Source organism: Pteropus vampyrus, unplaced genomic scaffold (genome assembly GCF_000151845.1).
Source record: "Pteropus vampyrus isolate Shadow unplaced genomic scaffold, Pvam_2.0 Scaffold240, whole genome shotgun sequence".
In the NCBI taxonomy this organism is placed as follows: Eukaryota; Metazoa; Chordata; class Mammalia; order Chiroptera; family Pteropodidae; genus Pteropus; species Pteropus vampyrus.
Window position 1 is genome coordinate 387648 of NW_011889021.1, and position 14724 is coordinate 402371.

At 38.8% G+C, this 14724-nt stretch overlaps 1 protein-coding gene and 1 long non-coding RNA gene across 2 annotated transcripts in view; one reads left to right on the forward strand and one right to left on the reverse strand.

The window, feature by feature from the left end:
- Nucleotides 1-7559, reverse strand: part of LOC111728960 — a 17211-nt gene extending 9652 nt beyond the window's left edge. Inside the window, exon 1 of the long non-coding RNA XR_002776027.1 lies at nt 7489-7559. This is a non-coding gene — a long non-coding RNA (uncharacterized LOC111728960). The remainder of the gene's footprint in view (nt 1-7488) is intronic.
- PARVA (parvin alpha) overlaps nt 1-14724 on the forward strand; it is a 152600-nt gene that overhangs the window by 89676 nt on the left and 48200 nt on the right. Inside the window, exons 2-4 of the mRNA XM_011374158.1 lie at nt 7525-7614; nt 7696-7766; nt 9288-9390. Coding sequence (XP_011372460.1) covers nt 7525-7614; nt 7696-7766; nt 9288-9390 — 264 coding nt within the window. The remainder of the gene's footprint in view (nt 1-7524; nt 7615-7695; nt 7767-9287; nt 9391-14724) is intronic.

Consider the following 14724-nt stretch of genomic DNA (forward strand, 5'->3'; position numbering starts at 1 on the left):
TTTCACCTTTTCCAAATGTCAAATAATCGAATCATACATTATGTAGCCTTTCCAGAATAGCTTCTTCGACTTAAGAATTGTACATTTAAAGTTCCTCCATATCTTTTCATGGCTTTATTGTTAATTTCTCTTTATCACAAAATATTATTTCATCATATGGATGTACCACAATTTATCAGTTAGCCTGTCGAAGGATATCTTGATTGCTTCCAGTTTTGAGCAATTTAGAATAAAGCTACTACACACATTCACATGCAGGGTGTTTTGTGAATGTGTTTTCAAATTAGTCGAGTCAATAGGAACATGATTGCTGGATTATGTGGTAAGACTGTAGCTTTGTAAGGAACTATAAAACTGCCTTCCAAAATGGCTGTACCATTTTGCATTCCCAACAGCAATGAATGAGAGTTCCTGTTGCTTCACATCATTGGGTATTATCTTTTGGATTTTAGCCATTTAAATTAAGTGCGTAGTGATCTCTCATTGTTGTTTTGTCATTCCCTGATGACAAATAATGTTGAACATCTTCTCATATGTTTATTTGCCATCTGTATATCTTTTTTGGTGATCTGTCTGTTCAGATCTGTTGCTCATTTTTTAGCTGTGTTTTCTTATTGTTCAGTTAGAGTTCTTTGTATATTTTATATACAGGTCTTTTATCAGGTATGTGTTTTGTAAATATTTTCTCCTAGTTCATGGTTAGTCTTTTCATTCTCCTCAATATCTTTTGCAGAGTAGAAATTTCAATGAAGTCCATGTTATCAATTTTTCTTTCATCGATTGTCCTTTTGATGTTGTATGCAAAAACTCATTGCCAAACCCTAAATCACATAGATTTGCTCCTATGCTCTTTTTAGAAACTTTATAGTATTGTGTTTTATATTTAGGTCTGTGATCGTTTTGAGTTAAATTTTGTGAAAAGTGTATGGTCTATGTCTACATTAAATTTTTTCATATGGATGCCCAATTTTCCTAGCACCATTTGTTGATAAGGCTGTCTTTACTGCATTGAATTGCCTTTGCTCTTTTGTCAAAGATCAGTTGAATATATTTGTACAGGTTTGTTTCTGGGTTCTCTATTCTGTTCCATTGATCTACATGTCTATTCTTTTACCAATACCACACTATCTTGATTACTATAGCTTTATAGTAAGTCTCGAAGTCTAATAATGTCAATCCTCCAACTTTGTTATTCTTTCTCGGTATTGTGCTGGCTACTCAGGGTCTTTTGCCTTTTTTTTTATAAACTTTAGAATCAGTTTGTCAATATCTACAAAATATCTTGCTGCGATTTTGACTGAGATTGCATTGAATCTATAAATGAAGTTGAAAAGATGTAACATCTTAACGATATTATGCCTTCCAATGAATGAACACTGAAAATCGCTCCATTTACCTAGACTTTCTTTGATTGTTCTCATCAGAGTTTTATAATTTTCTGCATATCCCTGTACATATTTTGTTAAATTTATATCTAAGTATTGCATTTTTGATGCTACTGAAATGTTTTTTTTTTTAATTCTAATTCCTATCATTCATTTCTAGTGTATAGGAAAACAATTGACTTTTGTATATTAACCTCGTATCTTGCACTTCACCAGTTCTAGGAATTTGGGTTTTGTTTTGTTTTGATCATTTCTTTGGGATCTTCTACAATCATGTCATCTACAAAGATGGTTTTATTTCTTCCCAACCTGTATACCTTTTATTTCCTTCTCTTATATCGTATTAGCTAAAATTTTTAGTATGATTTTGAATAGGCATGGTGAAAGGAGATATCTTTGCCTTGTTCCCAGTCTTAGGGAGTAAACATCTAGTTTCTCACCATTAAGTATGATGTTAGCTGTAGTTTTTGGTAAATGTTCTTTCAGGTTAATTTTTCACATAAAGAAAAAATAGTTGAGATTTGCTTATCAGACAATGTAGTTCTCTCTAGCTGCCAAGATCTTCTTTGACAGCCCTTGAGCCATTTAGAAATTAAGGGAGCTTTACTAGCATTCAAAAAGACCAGAAATCCATCATCCAAATCCTGATAAGGATCTAGAACAGACTAAATATCTCATTGGGCCCCACTTGCACTGAAGGAGAAAAAACATCCTGGCTATTCTCTTGCCCTTCCTTGGTATGCTGTTTGTTTGTTTTTATCTGTGGACACAGGGAGCATGGTCCAGGGAGTACTAGAGAATAGATAAGTTCACAGTTCTTTACACTCTGGACCCCACCTACTTATTTGCCCCTCTGTTCCTTCCCCACTTTTCCCCTGCGCTCTCCCTACATTCCTGGTGCTCAAACATAAGCACCAGCCTCCTAATACATGCCCTATTTCTCCATACTTTGCTGTTTTTACAATATGCATGCCTTTTGTGAGGCACCTGTGTCAGATGAAAATTTATGTCTTTTGAAGTTCAACTCAAATGTCCCCCTTTCTGGAAATCCTTCCCTGTCTTTCCCATCCAAAGTCAGCCTGTTTCTCCTGAGCCCCCACAGCCCTCCAGTTGCATGTCACTCACTACTGAGTGCAGCATACTGCATGTTGTGTTTATGTGCCTGCCTCACTCACCTGTGAGCAGATTGAGGGAGACCCATGTCCAATCTCCACAGCCTTATCTCCCATGCTGGCACAAGGTCTGCTTCAGAGGAGGGTGCCCAGTAATGTTTATTGGTTGAATGAATGAAATTACTGGCCTTGCATAAATGGACCCTTTTACACTCTTAGAATCCTCTGTCCGTTCTTCCCTCTGTACTTGTTTTCTGCCTGGTGTTCGAGTCCTTATACCTATTTCTGGAATGTAAGAGATGCCTGCAGCTATTCTGTTTCTCATGGGAAAAAAGGAAAATTATCATTCATTACAGATCTACTGTATTCATCCATGAACTTTATAATCCTGGTGTCCACTGTATCATTTGGGGAGTTCAGAATCCAAATCCCAGAAAATGCCAACTCAACTGGCTTAAACAATAAGAGAAATTAATATATCTCTTGTAACAAGACATATCAAGCTAGGGTGGCTTTAGGGATGGTGGCTTAACAGTATCAGCAAGAACCTCCTTCTTTCTTTCTTTTCTGCCAACTTTATATATTAGCTTTTTCTTTGGGCTGATTCACCCCATGGCTACAAAATGGCTGCAGCAAATCCAGGCATAACATCCTGATACAATAATGGTTAGAAGGAGAAAGATTTGTTCTCATTCATGGGCCTCTCTTTAAAATGGAGGAAAACTTCTAGAAGCGTCTAAAACTTTCCCCTCACAGCTCATTGGTGAGAACTGTATCATATGACAATGCTTGAGCCAATCACTGCTAAAGAAGTTGAGATTATCATGATTAGCTTAAACCAATCAGCATCTCACATAGAGGCAAAGGAGGGAGGGATATACACTGGAACAAAATGATGATTCTTACAGCAGGGAAAAAGAGTAAAATAAATATTGGGGAGGAAACCCTCAGTGTCAGCTATATCCATCCTTTTTTCATAGAGAATTATTTTATACTGAATTTCAGGTTAAGTCACTCATATAAGGTCCCACAGCTGATAAAAATTGAAGGATTTAAATCCAGCCCCTTCAAACTCCGAAGCCCATCCATGTACTTTTTCTGCTGCACAGCTGGACTCAGAGCCAGACTTCATTTTCCAAAAAAAGCCAAAGCCCCGTTTCTCATGGCGAGCGCTTCAGGAGTTAAGGCAATCACCCTGCTTTCCCAAGCCGACCTTCAGCTGGGCATTTAATCTGTTTATTAAGTTATGACTAATGGCACTGCGAGACACCAAAGGCTGCACATTCAGACCTAGTTTTAGATTGTTAGAGGAGGTTCGAGGGATAAACATCATATTTATATTCTATGCCGAGAAAATTCAATTGCAGCTCTTTCTTTTTCAGAGTGCAGGATTGGTGAGGGGCTTCTGCTGGCTCCTGCTTTGGTTTAATAGAAATGAAACCTCCAAAGCAGGCGGGCTGTTTTGGGAAAGTGGCCACTAATGCGGCCTCATGGGGCAGGGGCCAGGCCTGAACTGGGCAGTTTGCATATTCACTTTTACAAACAGTTGGCTCGGAGTCAGCAGTTAATGGGACAGGAATGATGTTCCTGTACCAAATCATTTCCTGCAAAAAACATTTCCAGTTGCAAACACATCTCAGCTTTTCTTTTCGGGCTTGTTTTGTCTCTCTGAGTGAATTAAAGAGGCTGGACAGAGGGGAGTGTTTCTGATTGGGGGTTTCTGATTGGGGGTTTCTGAAAACATTTTTAACAATGATCTTCACGTTAAAAAAAGATCCCTTTCAGACCTGCCTTTAGGAGTCCTGGCTGTGAAGATTGCATTTCTAGTCACATGTTAGAGGTGTAAATATTTCTATAGTCACAAGTTGGCTCTGGCTGTACAACAGTCTTGGGAGAGATGCGGCTTTTCTCTCCTTACAAAACATAAGCTGAAAATGTTGCCTCCGAAATGTACACACGCGCACATGTGCACACACACACATATACACAGGGTCAGACCAAAATATAATTTTTTTCCTGAGGACAAGCTGAAATCCTTCTTTGCACTCTATGTACTGCTTTGGCAAATTGTGCTTCAACTCGTAATTTGTGCTATTGAAGGATGATCTGAACAGTTTTGATTATTCATTTATTTAACAAATAGTTCTTAAGTGCTTACTGTGCATGAGGTAGTGTTTTAATTAATAATAATAGCATACATTTACATAGCTCTTACCAGGCACCAGGGACTCTTCTAAGCGTGTTACAAGTATTAACTCATTTAATCTTCTTAACAACCCTAAGAAGTAGGCAATATTATCATTCTCATTTTGCAGATAAGGAAACTGAGGTATAAGGGGCTGCTGAACTTGCCCAAGATCATATAGCTAGTGATTCTGGATTTGAAGCTAGGAAGTCTGGCTCCTCTTTGGGGATCTAATAGTAAATAAGAGAAAAAGGGCCACTCTTCCCACAGCTTATTTCCTGGTGGGGGGAGATAGATAATAGACATGTAAATAATAATTTCAGATCATGAGTGCTTGAAGAAAATAAAATGAGAGGGAGACAGGAAGCTAATCAGAGAGTCTTATAGGTCTTAGGAGCTGGGGTTTTATTTTGAGTGTGATGAGAAGCCACGGGAAGTCTTAAAGCATGAGAATGTATGATCCTATTTATGTCTTTATATATCGTTCTGATTTGCTATACAAAGTAGACAGAGGTAGGGAATATGCATCAGAAAGCAGATAGGTTAGAAGGTAGCTCTGGTTGTCCAGGTGAAAGATGACCTGAACCAGGCTGAAGTAGTAGTAGTGGTAGAAGTAGTAAGAAGTGGTTGGAATTGGGTCCTGGTTTGGAGATGGAGCTCACAGAACTTACCTATGCATTGGCTACAAAAGATGAGAAAAAAAAGTTAAAGATGATTCCTCGGATTTTGTCTTAAACCACTGTATACATGGCGGGGCCATTTATTAAGGAGGATAAGAACAGGGGAAGAACAGTCTTGTATCATTGTTGTTATGGTGGGAGTGAGGGTATTGAAAATCATGAGTTCTGTGTTGGACGTGTAAATTTAAAACCTCTATTAGTAGACATGAGAGGAGACATCAAGTAAGCCTGAAGCTCAGGATCAAGTCTAGGCTGGAGATTTAAATGTGAACATCAGCCTTTAGATATATGAGCTCACCGAGGACAGCACCATTCAGTTGAATTTCCTGTGATGGTGGAAACCTTCTACATCTGTGCTATCTAGTATGGTAGCCACTAGCTACATGTGTGCCATTGAGCAATTGAAATGTGATAGGTACAACTAAGAAATTGAATTTTTAATTCATTTAAGTTGAAATAGCCGGATATGGCTAATGTCTATCATCTTAGACAGCACAGACCTGGGGGAGAATGCAGATAGAGAAGGTCCTGGTCTGCAGCTAATTTATTCTCTATCCAGTAAGACCAGTCTTGCACCCACCTTTAAGCGTAACCTTATTTCCACTGCCCATTGTTTGCACAGCAGTGCTTGTTAAGTAATGGAAATCTTGCTTCTTGGTGAGAAACAGCCTGGAAAAGAAGCTGCCAGTCCTACGAGGAACATTAGAAGAAATTACAGAAGTCTAAGGAATCAGTTCTTTGCTAGAAAACAAATGCAGTCCTATACTTATAGAATCATTTAAGCCTTGAAGGTATTGCTTATATTTTTCATTATGTTTTATGAGGGAGAATTATATAGAGTGGTCGGTGTTTGTGAACTTGGAGATTCAAGACGGTGACTGGCTGATCTGCCATATGAATGTCAAGGGCCCACAGCCACGGGACTAAATGCCAGCTTCATAATGCGAGTTGTGTCTCTTTGGGGTAGACTGTGTTTCACTCTTTGTTAGGCAATCTCATTCTCCATCCAACTGCAACCATCAGTGAGTTTGCTAATATGAAAGAACTCTTTGTAAGCAGCTGCCTTGTGCTTAAGAGTTCTTGCAAGTATATACTGGCAATCGGTGAGGCCAGAGTCAATAAAAAATAGAATAAAATGGAAAGATGGGACATTGTTTCTATTAAGGTTGATTGCAGCTGCCATGGTAGCTCTTTAAGAACCTTTTTCTGACCAACGCTTTCAGAGAAAATGGTCTTTTTATGCTTAGTTGGTGAAAAGTAATTATCCAAACTAGAATTGAATAGAGGTGAGAGGATTTAAGTCACTGCTTTTCGGAGAGGTAATCCAAGGTCAGTACTCAGCAGTGTCTATCGCACAACTAGTCTTCTGATTTTGTGGTAGGATTTTTTTTTTTTTTTTTTTTTAATGCTTCATGTGGGAGATGGGTGCAGGGAAGGGATCAGGCTGGGAGTCTTTAGTGGTCATTGACCTATTTTTATTTTTCTTGAGGAAAGTAGCATTGTAGGTTTCTAGGGTTTGGAAACTACAAAAACTTGCTGGTCATCCAGTTGAGCTCTTCGTGTTCAGCTGAGGAAACAGGCCTAGAGAGGCGAGGTGCCCACCCCCGGGGCCCACAGCTCATTACGACCAAAGGGACGGGACCAGAGCCCAGGGAAGAGGCCAGACTGAGATATTCTCAAGCAGTGGCTGGGGTGGGGTGAAAGAGGTAGTATAATCAGAAAATCCTCAGGGAAGCCAAATCAGGAGAGAGGTCACAGAAGGCTTGAACCGAGAATGGAAATGAGTTACAACATAAATGTAGCCTTAACGTGGTGACCTCATTCATCCAGTCAACAGCCGTGACCAGAAAGCAAGCAAGGAGGCAAAAGGCAGACTTAAGAAAGATGTCAATGCCCACCTCACTTCCATTTATTCTGAGATCATTTCTGAGAGAAGGAAGACATCTCCCGTTTTCTCCGAGGGAATGCAGTGATAGTTGGAAAAGGTGAGATGAAAGGGACAGTTTGGTCCTTTTAGCAAGAAGAGGTAGAGGATCAATTGCAGGCAAAGCAACAGCTGAAACCGAACCTTCATGGTTTTATTTCTCAGTATCAGTATAGAACATATTTGTTAGAGATCCACTTACCTGCTGTCATGTGACTGTGGTTCCTTCTCCTTGCAGTGTCAGAGCTTCAAGAGGAGGGCATGAACGCCATCAACCTGCCTCTCAGCCCGATCCCTTTTGAGCTGGACCCTGAGGACACGATGCTGGGTATGTGGGCCTCTTGTTCTTTGGGGTGGCCTGATGCCGTCAAGTGGAACCACCCCCACTGACTTCCTTTTCTTTTTAAAGAGGAGAATGAAGTGCGAACGATGGTGGATCCAAACTCACGCAGCGACCCCAAACTTCAAGAACTGATGAAGGTAAGAAGAAATTAGGAGGGGCTTCCGGTGCTTCCCAGACTCAACAAGTGTCTATAGACCACCTGCCCTGTACAGGCACCACACAAGGCACTGCAGAGAGTAAAGTCATGACAGTCCCTGCCTGCAGGCAGCTCAAGGTCCAGTAGATGGACATCTAAAATTTAACAAAAGTGGGACATGACAAATGCCTAACCAGTTATGTTGATCATAAGCATCAGAGAAGTTTGTGCAAATAAGCTCACATTTGCTAGGGTCACACAGTCCCTTTCACTGCTTTTCTCAAGGACCCTCGAAAACTCCCTGTAAAGTAAGAATCGGTATCATTCCCATTTTACAGATGACAAAACTAAGTCTCAGAAAAGTTAACTGGTTTGTTTTTGGCCACAGCTGAGTAGAGGAGATGGAATTCAAAAAGAAATAAATGAGATTAAATGAAATATTGTGCATAATGCACCTGGCACAGGGGTTGGCATGTGGTCACCCCTCAAAAAGTGTTATTTCATCCCCCTTCTATTTCTTCATCCCATGTTTTTCAACTTCTCCAAGCTCCACTTAAGACAAAAAGGTACTGTGGATGCCAGAGTGGTTCATTCAAAATGCAAATCCGAATATGTCATTTTCCCATTCAAAATTTATGTGCAGTTTCCCATCAACTGCAGGTTGAAGCCCACACTCCTGGGGGTGGTATCTGGGGTCTCCATGCTCTAGCTGCCTCTTCAACCTGAGATTATCCCCTGCCTAGCAACATGTGGACACCAGACCTGCTTGTGGTGTCTCCCCATACACACTGTGCTTGCTTCTGCCACTTCTCACTGCTGTGCCTTTACTTATGTAGGTCCTTCCAACCACTCTTCAGAGTGGGGTCAAAATGGGGTCACGTCCTCCAAGGAGCTTTCTATAAACCCCAGTGCTATTGCTCAGCCCCTCTGTGTGCTGCCTTGGTCCCTGCATTTGGTTCTGTCATTTAGTTACCCCATGATAATTCTGTCTTTTCTAAACAGTGAGTTTATAGGAGTTAGACTGCCTCTTTCATAATTGTACCCCCAGGATCCAGCACAGAGTGTGACATGTAGCAGGTATTAATAATGCTGGGTGAATGGATGGGTGATGGATGGAAGGATGGAAAAAGGAAATGGAAGAGAGGGGAGGGAGGTACACACACAGAGTTAGGGGTAAAGCTGGAGTTTCAATCCTAGTTTGTGTAACTCCAAAGCCCATACCTTGCCCAGTACAAAGCCACACAGCCAAACACTGTGTGCATGTCGCTTGCCATTAGGGGAAGGATTGGTAGGGAACCGGAATATATTAGAAGGGACACTAGTGCCACCAGCACTAGAAGAGCTTATACCGGAAAATTATCAGGACCATTGGGGCTCACACTTAAAGGCTACTTGTCCACAGCCTGGGTCATATGGATAGTTCTGCTGCTTTCAAAATATGAAGTTTATTTAGATTTTAATTATCCAGGATAAGAACACTGGTCTCTAAGAAAATACCCTGTGACTCTTATTCTCTCTCTAGGTATTAATTGACTGGATTAATGATGTGTTGGTTGGAGAAAGAATCATTGTGAAAGACCTGGCTGAAGATTTATATGATGGACAAGTTCTGCAGAAGCTTTTTGGTAAGAGAATTGAATGCCGCAGTGGATTTCTTTAATAGCAGGTAGATGGATCACTTACTCCTAGTGAGTTCTCAGTTCACAGCGGTTTACCTAGACTGGAATAGGACTGTGTACAGTAGTGTGGGAAAACAATGGAGCCTTTAGATGTCCTCTCAGAATCTGTTTTACATGAATGAATTGCAGAAGGGGTCTCAATGACCAGGTGGGTCTGCTGCCCCCAGCAGTAGAGGGTCATCAGCTTGGTAGATGAAAAGACTACACTATACTAGAAAACATGCCTCACCTGCTTTAGAAAATTGTGCACTTGTGGCCTCTGTAGGTTTACTTGTGTGTGTGTGTGCGTGTGTGTGCGTGTGTGTGTGTGTGGCGGGTGGTACATGTATGGATTTGTATACCTGTCACCCATGGACATGTGTATGTGTGTGAGTACATGTGTATGGATCTCTGTGACCTATGGAGCTCTGTATGTGTACCACTGTGACTTCTGGGTGTGTGTTCCTCTGTGTATCCCTCTCTAGGTTGGGTGCAGGTATGTGAGAGTATGTGCCTGTGGGGTGTATGGCCTCTGTGTTTGTCACCTCTGTGAGGTATGTGTCTCTGTATCGGTTCACAGCTGTTTATATAAAAATGTAAGGCTGTGGGAGAAGGGAAAGGAGAATTCAGGGGTGATCATAGTGTTGAAGGGACAAATTCAACTTGAATGAATTCGGACTTCTCACTGTCCTCCATGTTTTCTCTTGTCCAAACCTCTGCTCCGATTTCTAGACTCCACTCTTCACTGCCCACCAGGCACCTGAATGCATGGTTCTCTCCCACCGCAGAGGTCTGGACAAGAGAAAATGGTTATTGGATTAAAGTTATGTATTTTGGGGAAGCAAACCACAGAAAGGATGCTTCCTTCTCATTGCAGCATAGCAGGGAGCACATAACATTAATATCTTATTACTAGTGATGGGAACCTTAATCACTTGGTTATGATGGTGTCTGCCAGATTTCTTCTTTGTAAAGTTACTGTTTTCCTCTTTGTAATTAATTGATTTGGGGGAGAGGTAGTTTAAGTCTGCAAATATCTTGTTTCTTCTTAAACTTCTCCCACTAATTGCAAATGGGTGGTGCATGTCTGCCACAATTATTAATGTGCTGGTCTAGGGGAGATTTTCTATTTTCCTTATTCCTTTTACATTTATTGATTGGAATTCTTTAAGGAAATGTTGTCCCTTCATCCCCACTTACTTATTCTAATAGTATGGACACAAGGATTCTTATTTTATACTTTACATCTTAAACCAATAGTATCCTTATTCATTTTTTGCTGACATACTTCCAGCTCTGACCCTTGTAAGCTCTTCCAGGTTGGCTCCTGGACACTTTCAACATGCTGTCTCTCCTTTTTTTTTTTTTTAGCTCTTCCTTACTTTCTGGCATCATAAGGCATACTAGGCTCATCTTATGTTTTACTTACTCTGGCCCTGGAATCAAACTACTTCTCCAAGGAGCCCTGGTTTCTTTTACTAGAAATGGTATTTAGAAATCAATATCTGGGCATATTAGTAGTGATTTTTTTTAATAATTACAGTTGATATACAATATGTTATTCATTTCAGATGTCCAACACAGTGATTAGACATTCATATAATTTACAAAGCGATCACCCTAATAAGGCTAGTACCCACCTGACACCATAGTTATTATAATATTACTGACTATATTCCCTTGCTGTCCTTTACATCCCCATGACTATTTTGTAACTGCCAACTTGCACATTTTAATCCTTCTCACCTTTTTCACCCATCCTTCCAACCCCTCTCCCACCTGGCGACCGTCAATTTGTACTCTATATCTACGAGTTTGCTTCTGTTTTGCTTATTTTGTTTTTTAGATTCTACATATAAGTAAAGTCATATGGTATTTGTCTTTGTCTGACTTGTTTCACTTAGAATAATACCCTCCAGGTCCATCCACGTTGTCACAAATGTTAAGATTTCATTCTTTGTTAAGTCCAAGTAATATTCCCCTGTATATATGTACCACAACTTCTTTATTCATTCATCTATTGATGGACACTTAGGTTGATTCCATGTCTTGGCTATTGTAAATAATGCTGCAATGAACATAGGGATGAATATATCTTTTTAAATTAGTGTTTTGGATTTCTTTGGGTAAATAACCAGAAGTGGAATTGCCAGGTCATAAGATAAATTTTAAATTTTTTCTGGAATCTCCATACTCTTTTCCATAGTGGCTGCACCAATGTGCAATCCCACCAACAGTACACGAGAGTTCCATTTTCTCCACATCCTTCACAATACTCGTTTGTTGACTTATTGATGATAGACATTCTGATAGAGGTGAGGTGATATCTCATTGTGGTTGTGATTTGCATTTCCCTAAAGATTAGTGACGTTGAGCATCTTTTCATATTTCTGTAGCCCATTCATATGTCTTCTTTGGAGAAATGCCTGTTCTGGTCCTCTGCTCAATTTTTAATCAGTTTATTTGCTTTTAGGTGATACGTTGAATAAATTCCTTATATATTTTGGATATTAACCCCTTACTGGATGCATCCTTGGCAAATATCTTCTTCCATTCAGTAGGTTTTTTTCATTTCATTGATGGTTTCCTTCTTCGCGCAGAAACTTTTTAGTTTGATGTAGTCTCATTTGTTTATTTTTTCTTCTGTTTCCTTTGCTTGAGGAAACAGAATATTGCTAAGATTGATGTTACAGAGTTTACTGCCTATGGTTTCTTTTAGGAGTTTTATGGTTTCAGGTCTTCTTACATTTATGTCTTTAATTCATTTTGTTTGTTCTTGTATATGGTCTAAGGAAGTGGTCTAGGTTTTTTTTTGTTTGTTTTTGGATGTATCTGTCTGGTTTTCCCCACACCATTTATCGAAGAGGTTGTCTTTACCCCATTGTATATCCATCCTCCCTTTATCATAGATTAATTGACCATATAGGTGTGAGTTTATTTCTGGGCTCTCTATTCTGTTCCACTGATCTACATGTCTGTTTTCATGCCAGTACCATGCTGTTTTGATTACTATAGCCTTTTAGTATAATTAGATATCAGGCAGCGTGATACCTCCAACTTCGTTCTTCTTTCTCAAGATTGCTTTAGCTATTTGGGGTCTTTTGTGGTTCAATACAACTTTTAGGATCACTTTTTCTAGCTCTGTGAAAAATGCCATTGGTATTTTGATAAGAGATTGCAATGAATCTGTAGAGTGCTTTAGGTAGTATGGATATTTTAACGATGCTAATTCCTTTCTGTAAGCAGGGTATATGCTTCCACTTATTTGTATCTTCTTCGATTTCTTCTTTCAATGTCTTATAGGTTTCTGAATAAAGGTCTTTGACCTCCTTCATTAAATTTATTCCTAGGTATTTTTATTCTATGTGATGCAATTGTAATTGAAATTGTTTTGTTGATTTCCCTTTCTGATAGTCGGTCACTGGTACATAAAAATGCAACCAATTTCTGAATATTAATTTTGTATCCTGCTACTTTATTAAATTTATTTATTCTAATAGTTTTTTGGTGTAATCTTTAGGGTACTCTATATATAATGCAAATTATGACAGTTTTACTTATTCCTTTCCAATTCGGATGCCTTTTATTTCTTTTTCTAGTCTGATTGCTGTGCGCAGGACTTCTAATACTATGTTGAATAAAAGTCATGAAAGTAGACATTCTTGTCTTTTTCCTGATCTTAAAGAAAAAGGTTTTCAACATTGAGTATGATGTTAGCTGTAGGTTGTCATATATGGCCTTTATTATGTTGAGGTAAGCTCCATTTATCCCCACTTTGCTGGGAGTTTTTACATAAATAGATGTTGGATTTTGTTAAATGCTTTCTCTATGTGTATTGATATGATCATATGATTTTTATCCTTCACTTTATTCATGGGGTATATCACATTGATTGATTTGCAGATATTGAACCAACCTTGCATCCCAGTAATAGATCCCACTTGATTATGGTGTATGATCTTTTTAATCTATTGCTGAATTCAGTTTGCTACCATTAAGGATTTTTGCATCTATGTTCATAAGGGATGTTGGGCTATAATTCTCATTATTGTCATGTCTTTGTCCAGTTTTGGTATCAGGGTAATACTGGCCTTGTAAAATGCATTTGGGAGCCTTCCCTCCTCTTCAATTTTTTGGAATAGTTTAAGAGGAAAAGGTATTAATTCTTCTTTGAATGTTTGGTAAAATTCACCTGTGAAGCCATCTGGTCCAGGACTTTGGTTGAAAGTTTTTTGGATTGCTGATTTGATATTGTTTGTAGTTATTGGTCTGTTCAAATTTTTTTCTTCCTAATTCAGTCTTGGAAGATTGTATGTTTCCAGGAATTTATTTCTTTCAGGTTGTCCAATTTGTTGGCATATAATTGTTCATAGTATTTTCTTATAATCCTTTCCATTTCTGTGGTGTTGGCTGTCACTTTTCTTCCGTTTCTGATTTTATTTAGGCCCTCTCTTGTTTTTTCTTGATGAGTCTAGCTAAAGGTTTCTCCACTTTATCTTTTCAAAGAACCAGCTCTTGGTTTCATTGATCTTTTTCTACTGTTTCATTTATTTCCTTTGTGACCTTTATTATTTCCTTCCTTCTACTCATTTTGCGCTTTGTTCTTGTTTTTCTAGATCCTTTAGGTATAATGTTAGTTTGAGATTTTTCTTGTCTATTGAGTTAGGCCTCTATTGCTAAGAATTTTCTTCTTAGAATTACTTTGGCTGTGCCACACAGATCTGGGATCATTGTGTTTTCATTTTCATTTGTCTCAAGTATCTTTGATTTCTTCTTTGATCTTTGTTAACCTATTGTTTAGTAGCATGTTATTTAGGCTCCACGTATTTGTTTTTCAATTTTCTTCTTCTAATTCCTTTCTAGTTTCATGCTACTCTGATCAGAGGAGATGCTTCATATAACTTCAGTCTTCTTAAATTTATTGACTTATGTTGTGGCCTAACATGTTGTCTATCCTGGAAAATGTTCCATATGTACTTGAAAAGAATGTGTATTCTGCATTGGGGTAAAATGTTTTAAAAATGTCAAATCTATCTGATCTAATGTGTCATTTAAGGTGACTGTCTTTCTTGTCAATTTTCTGTCTGGACGATCTCTCCACTGATGTCAACGGGGGTGTTAAAGTCCCCTTCTGTTACTCTATTACTATGGATCTCTCCCTTTATATCCAAAAATATTTGCTTTATATATTTAGGTGCTCCTACTCTAGGTGTGTAAATGTTTACAAGAGTTATATCCTCTTGTTGGGTTGATCCCATTTTCATTATAAAATACTTTGTCTATTGTTACAACTTTTATTTT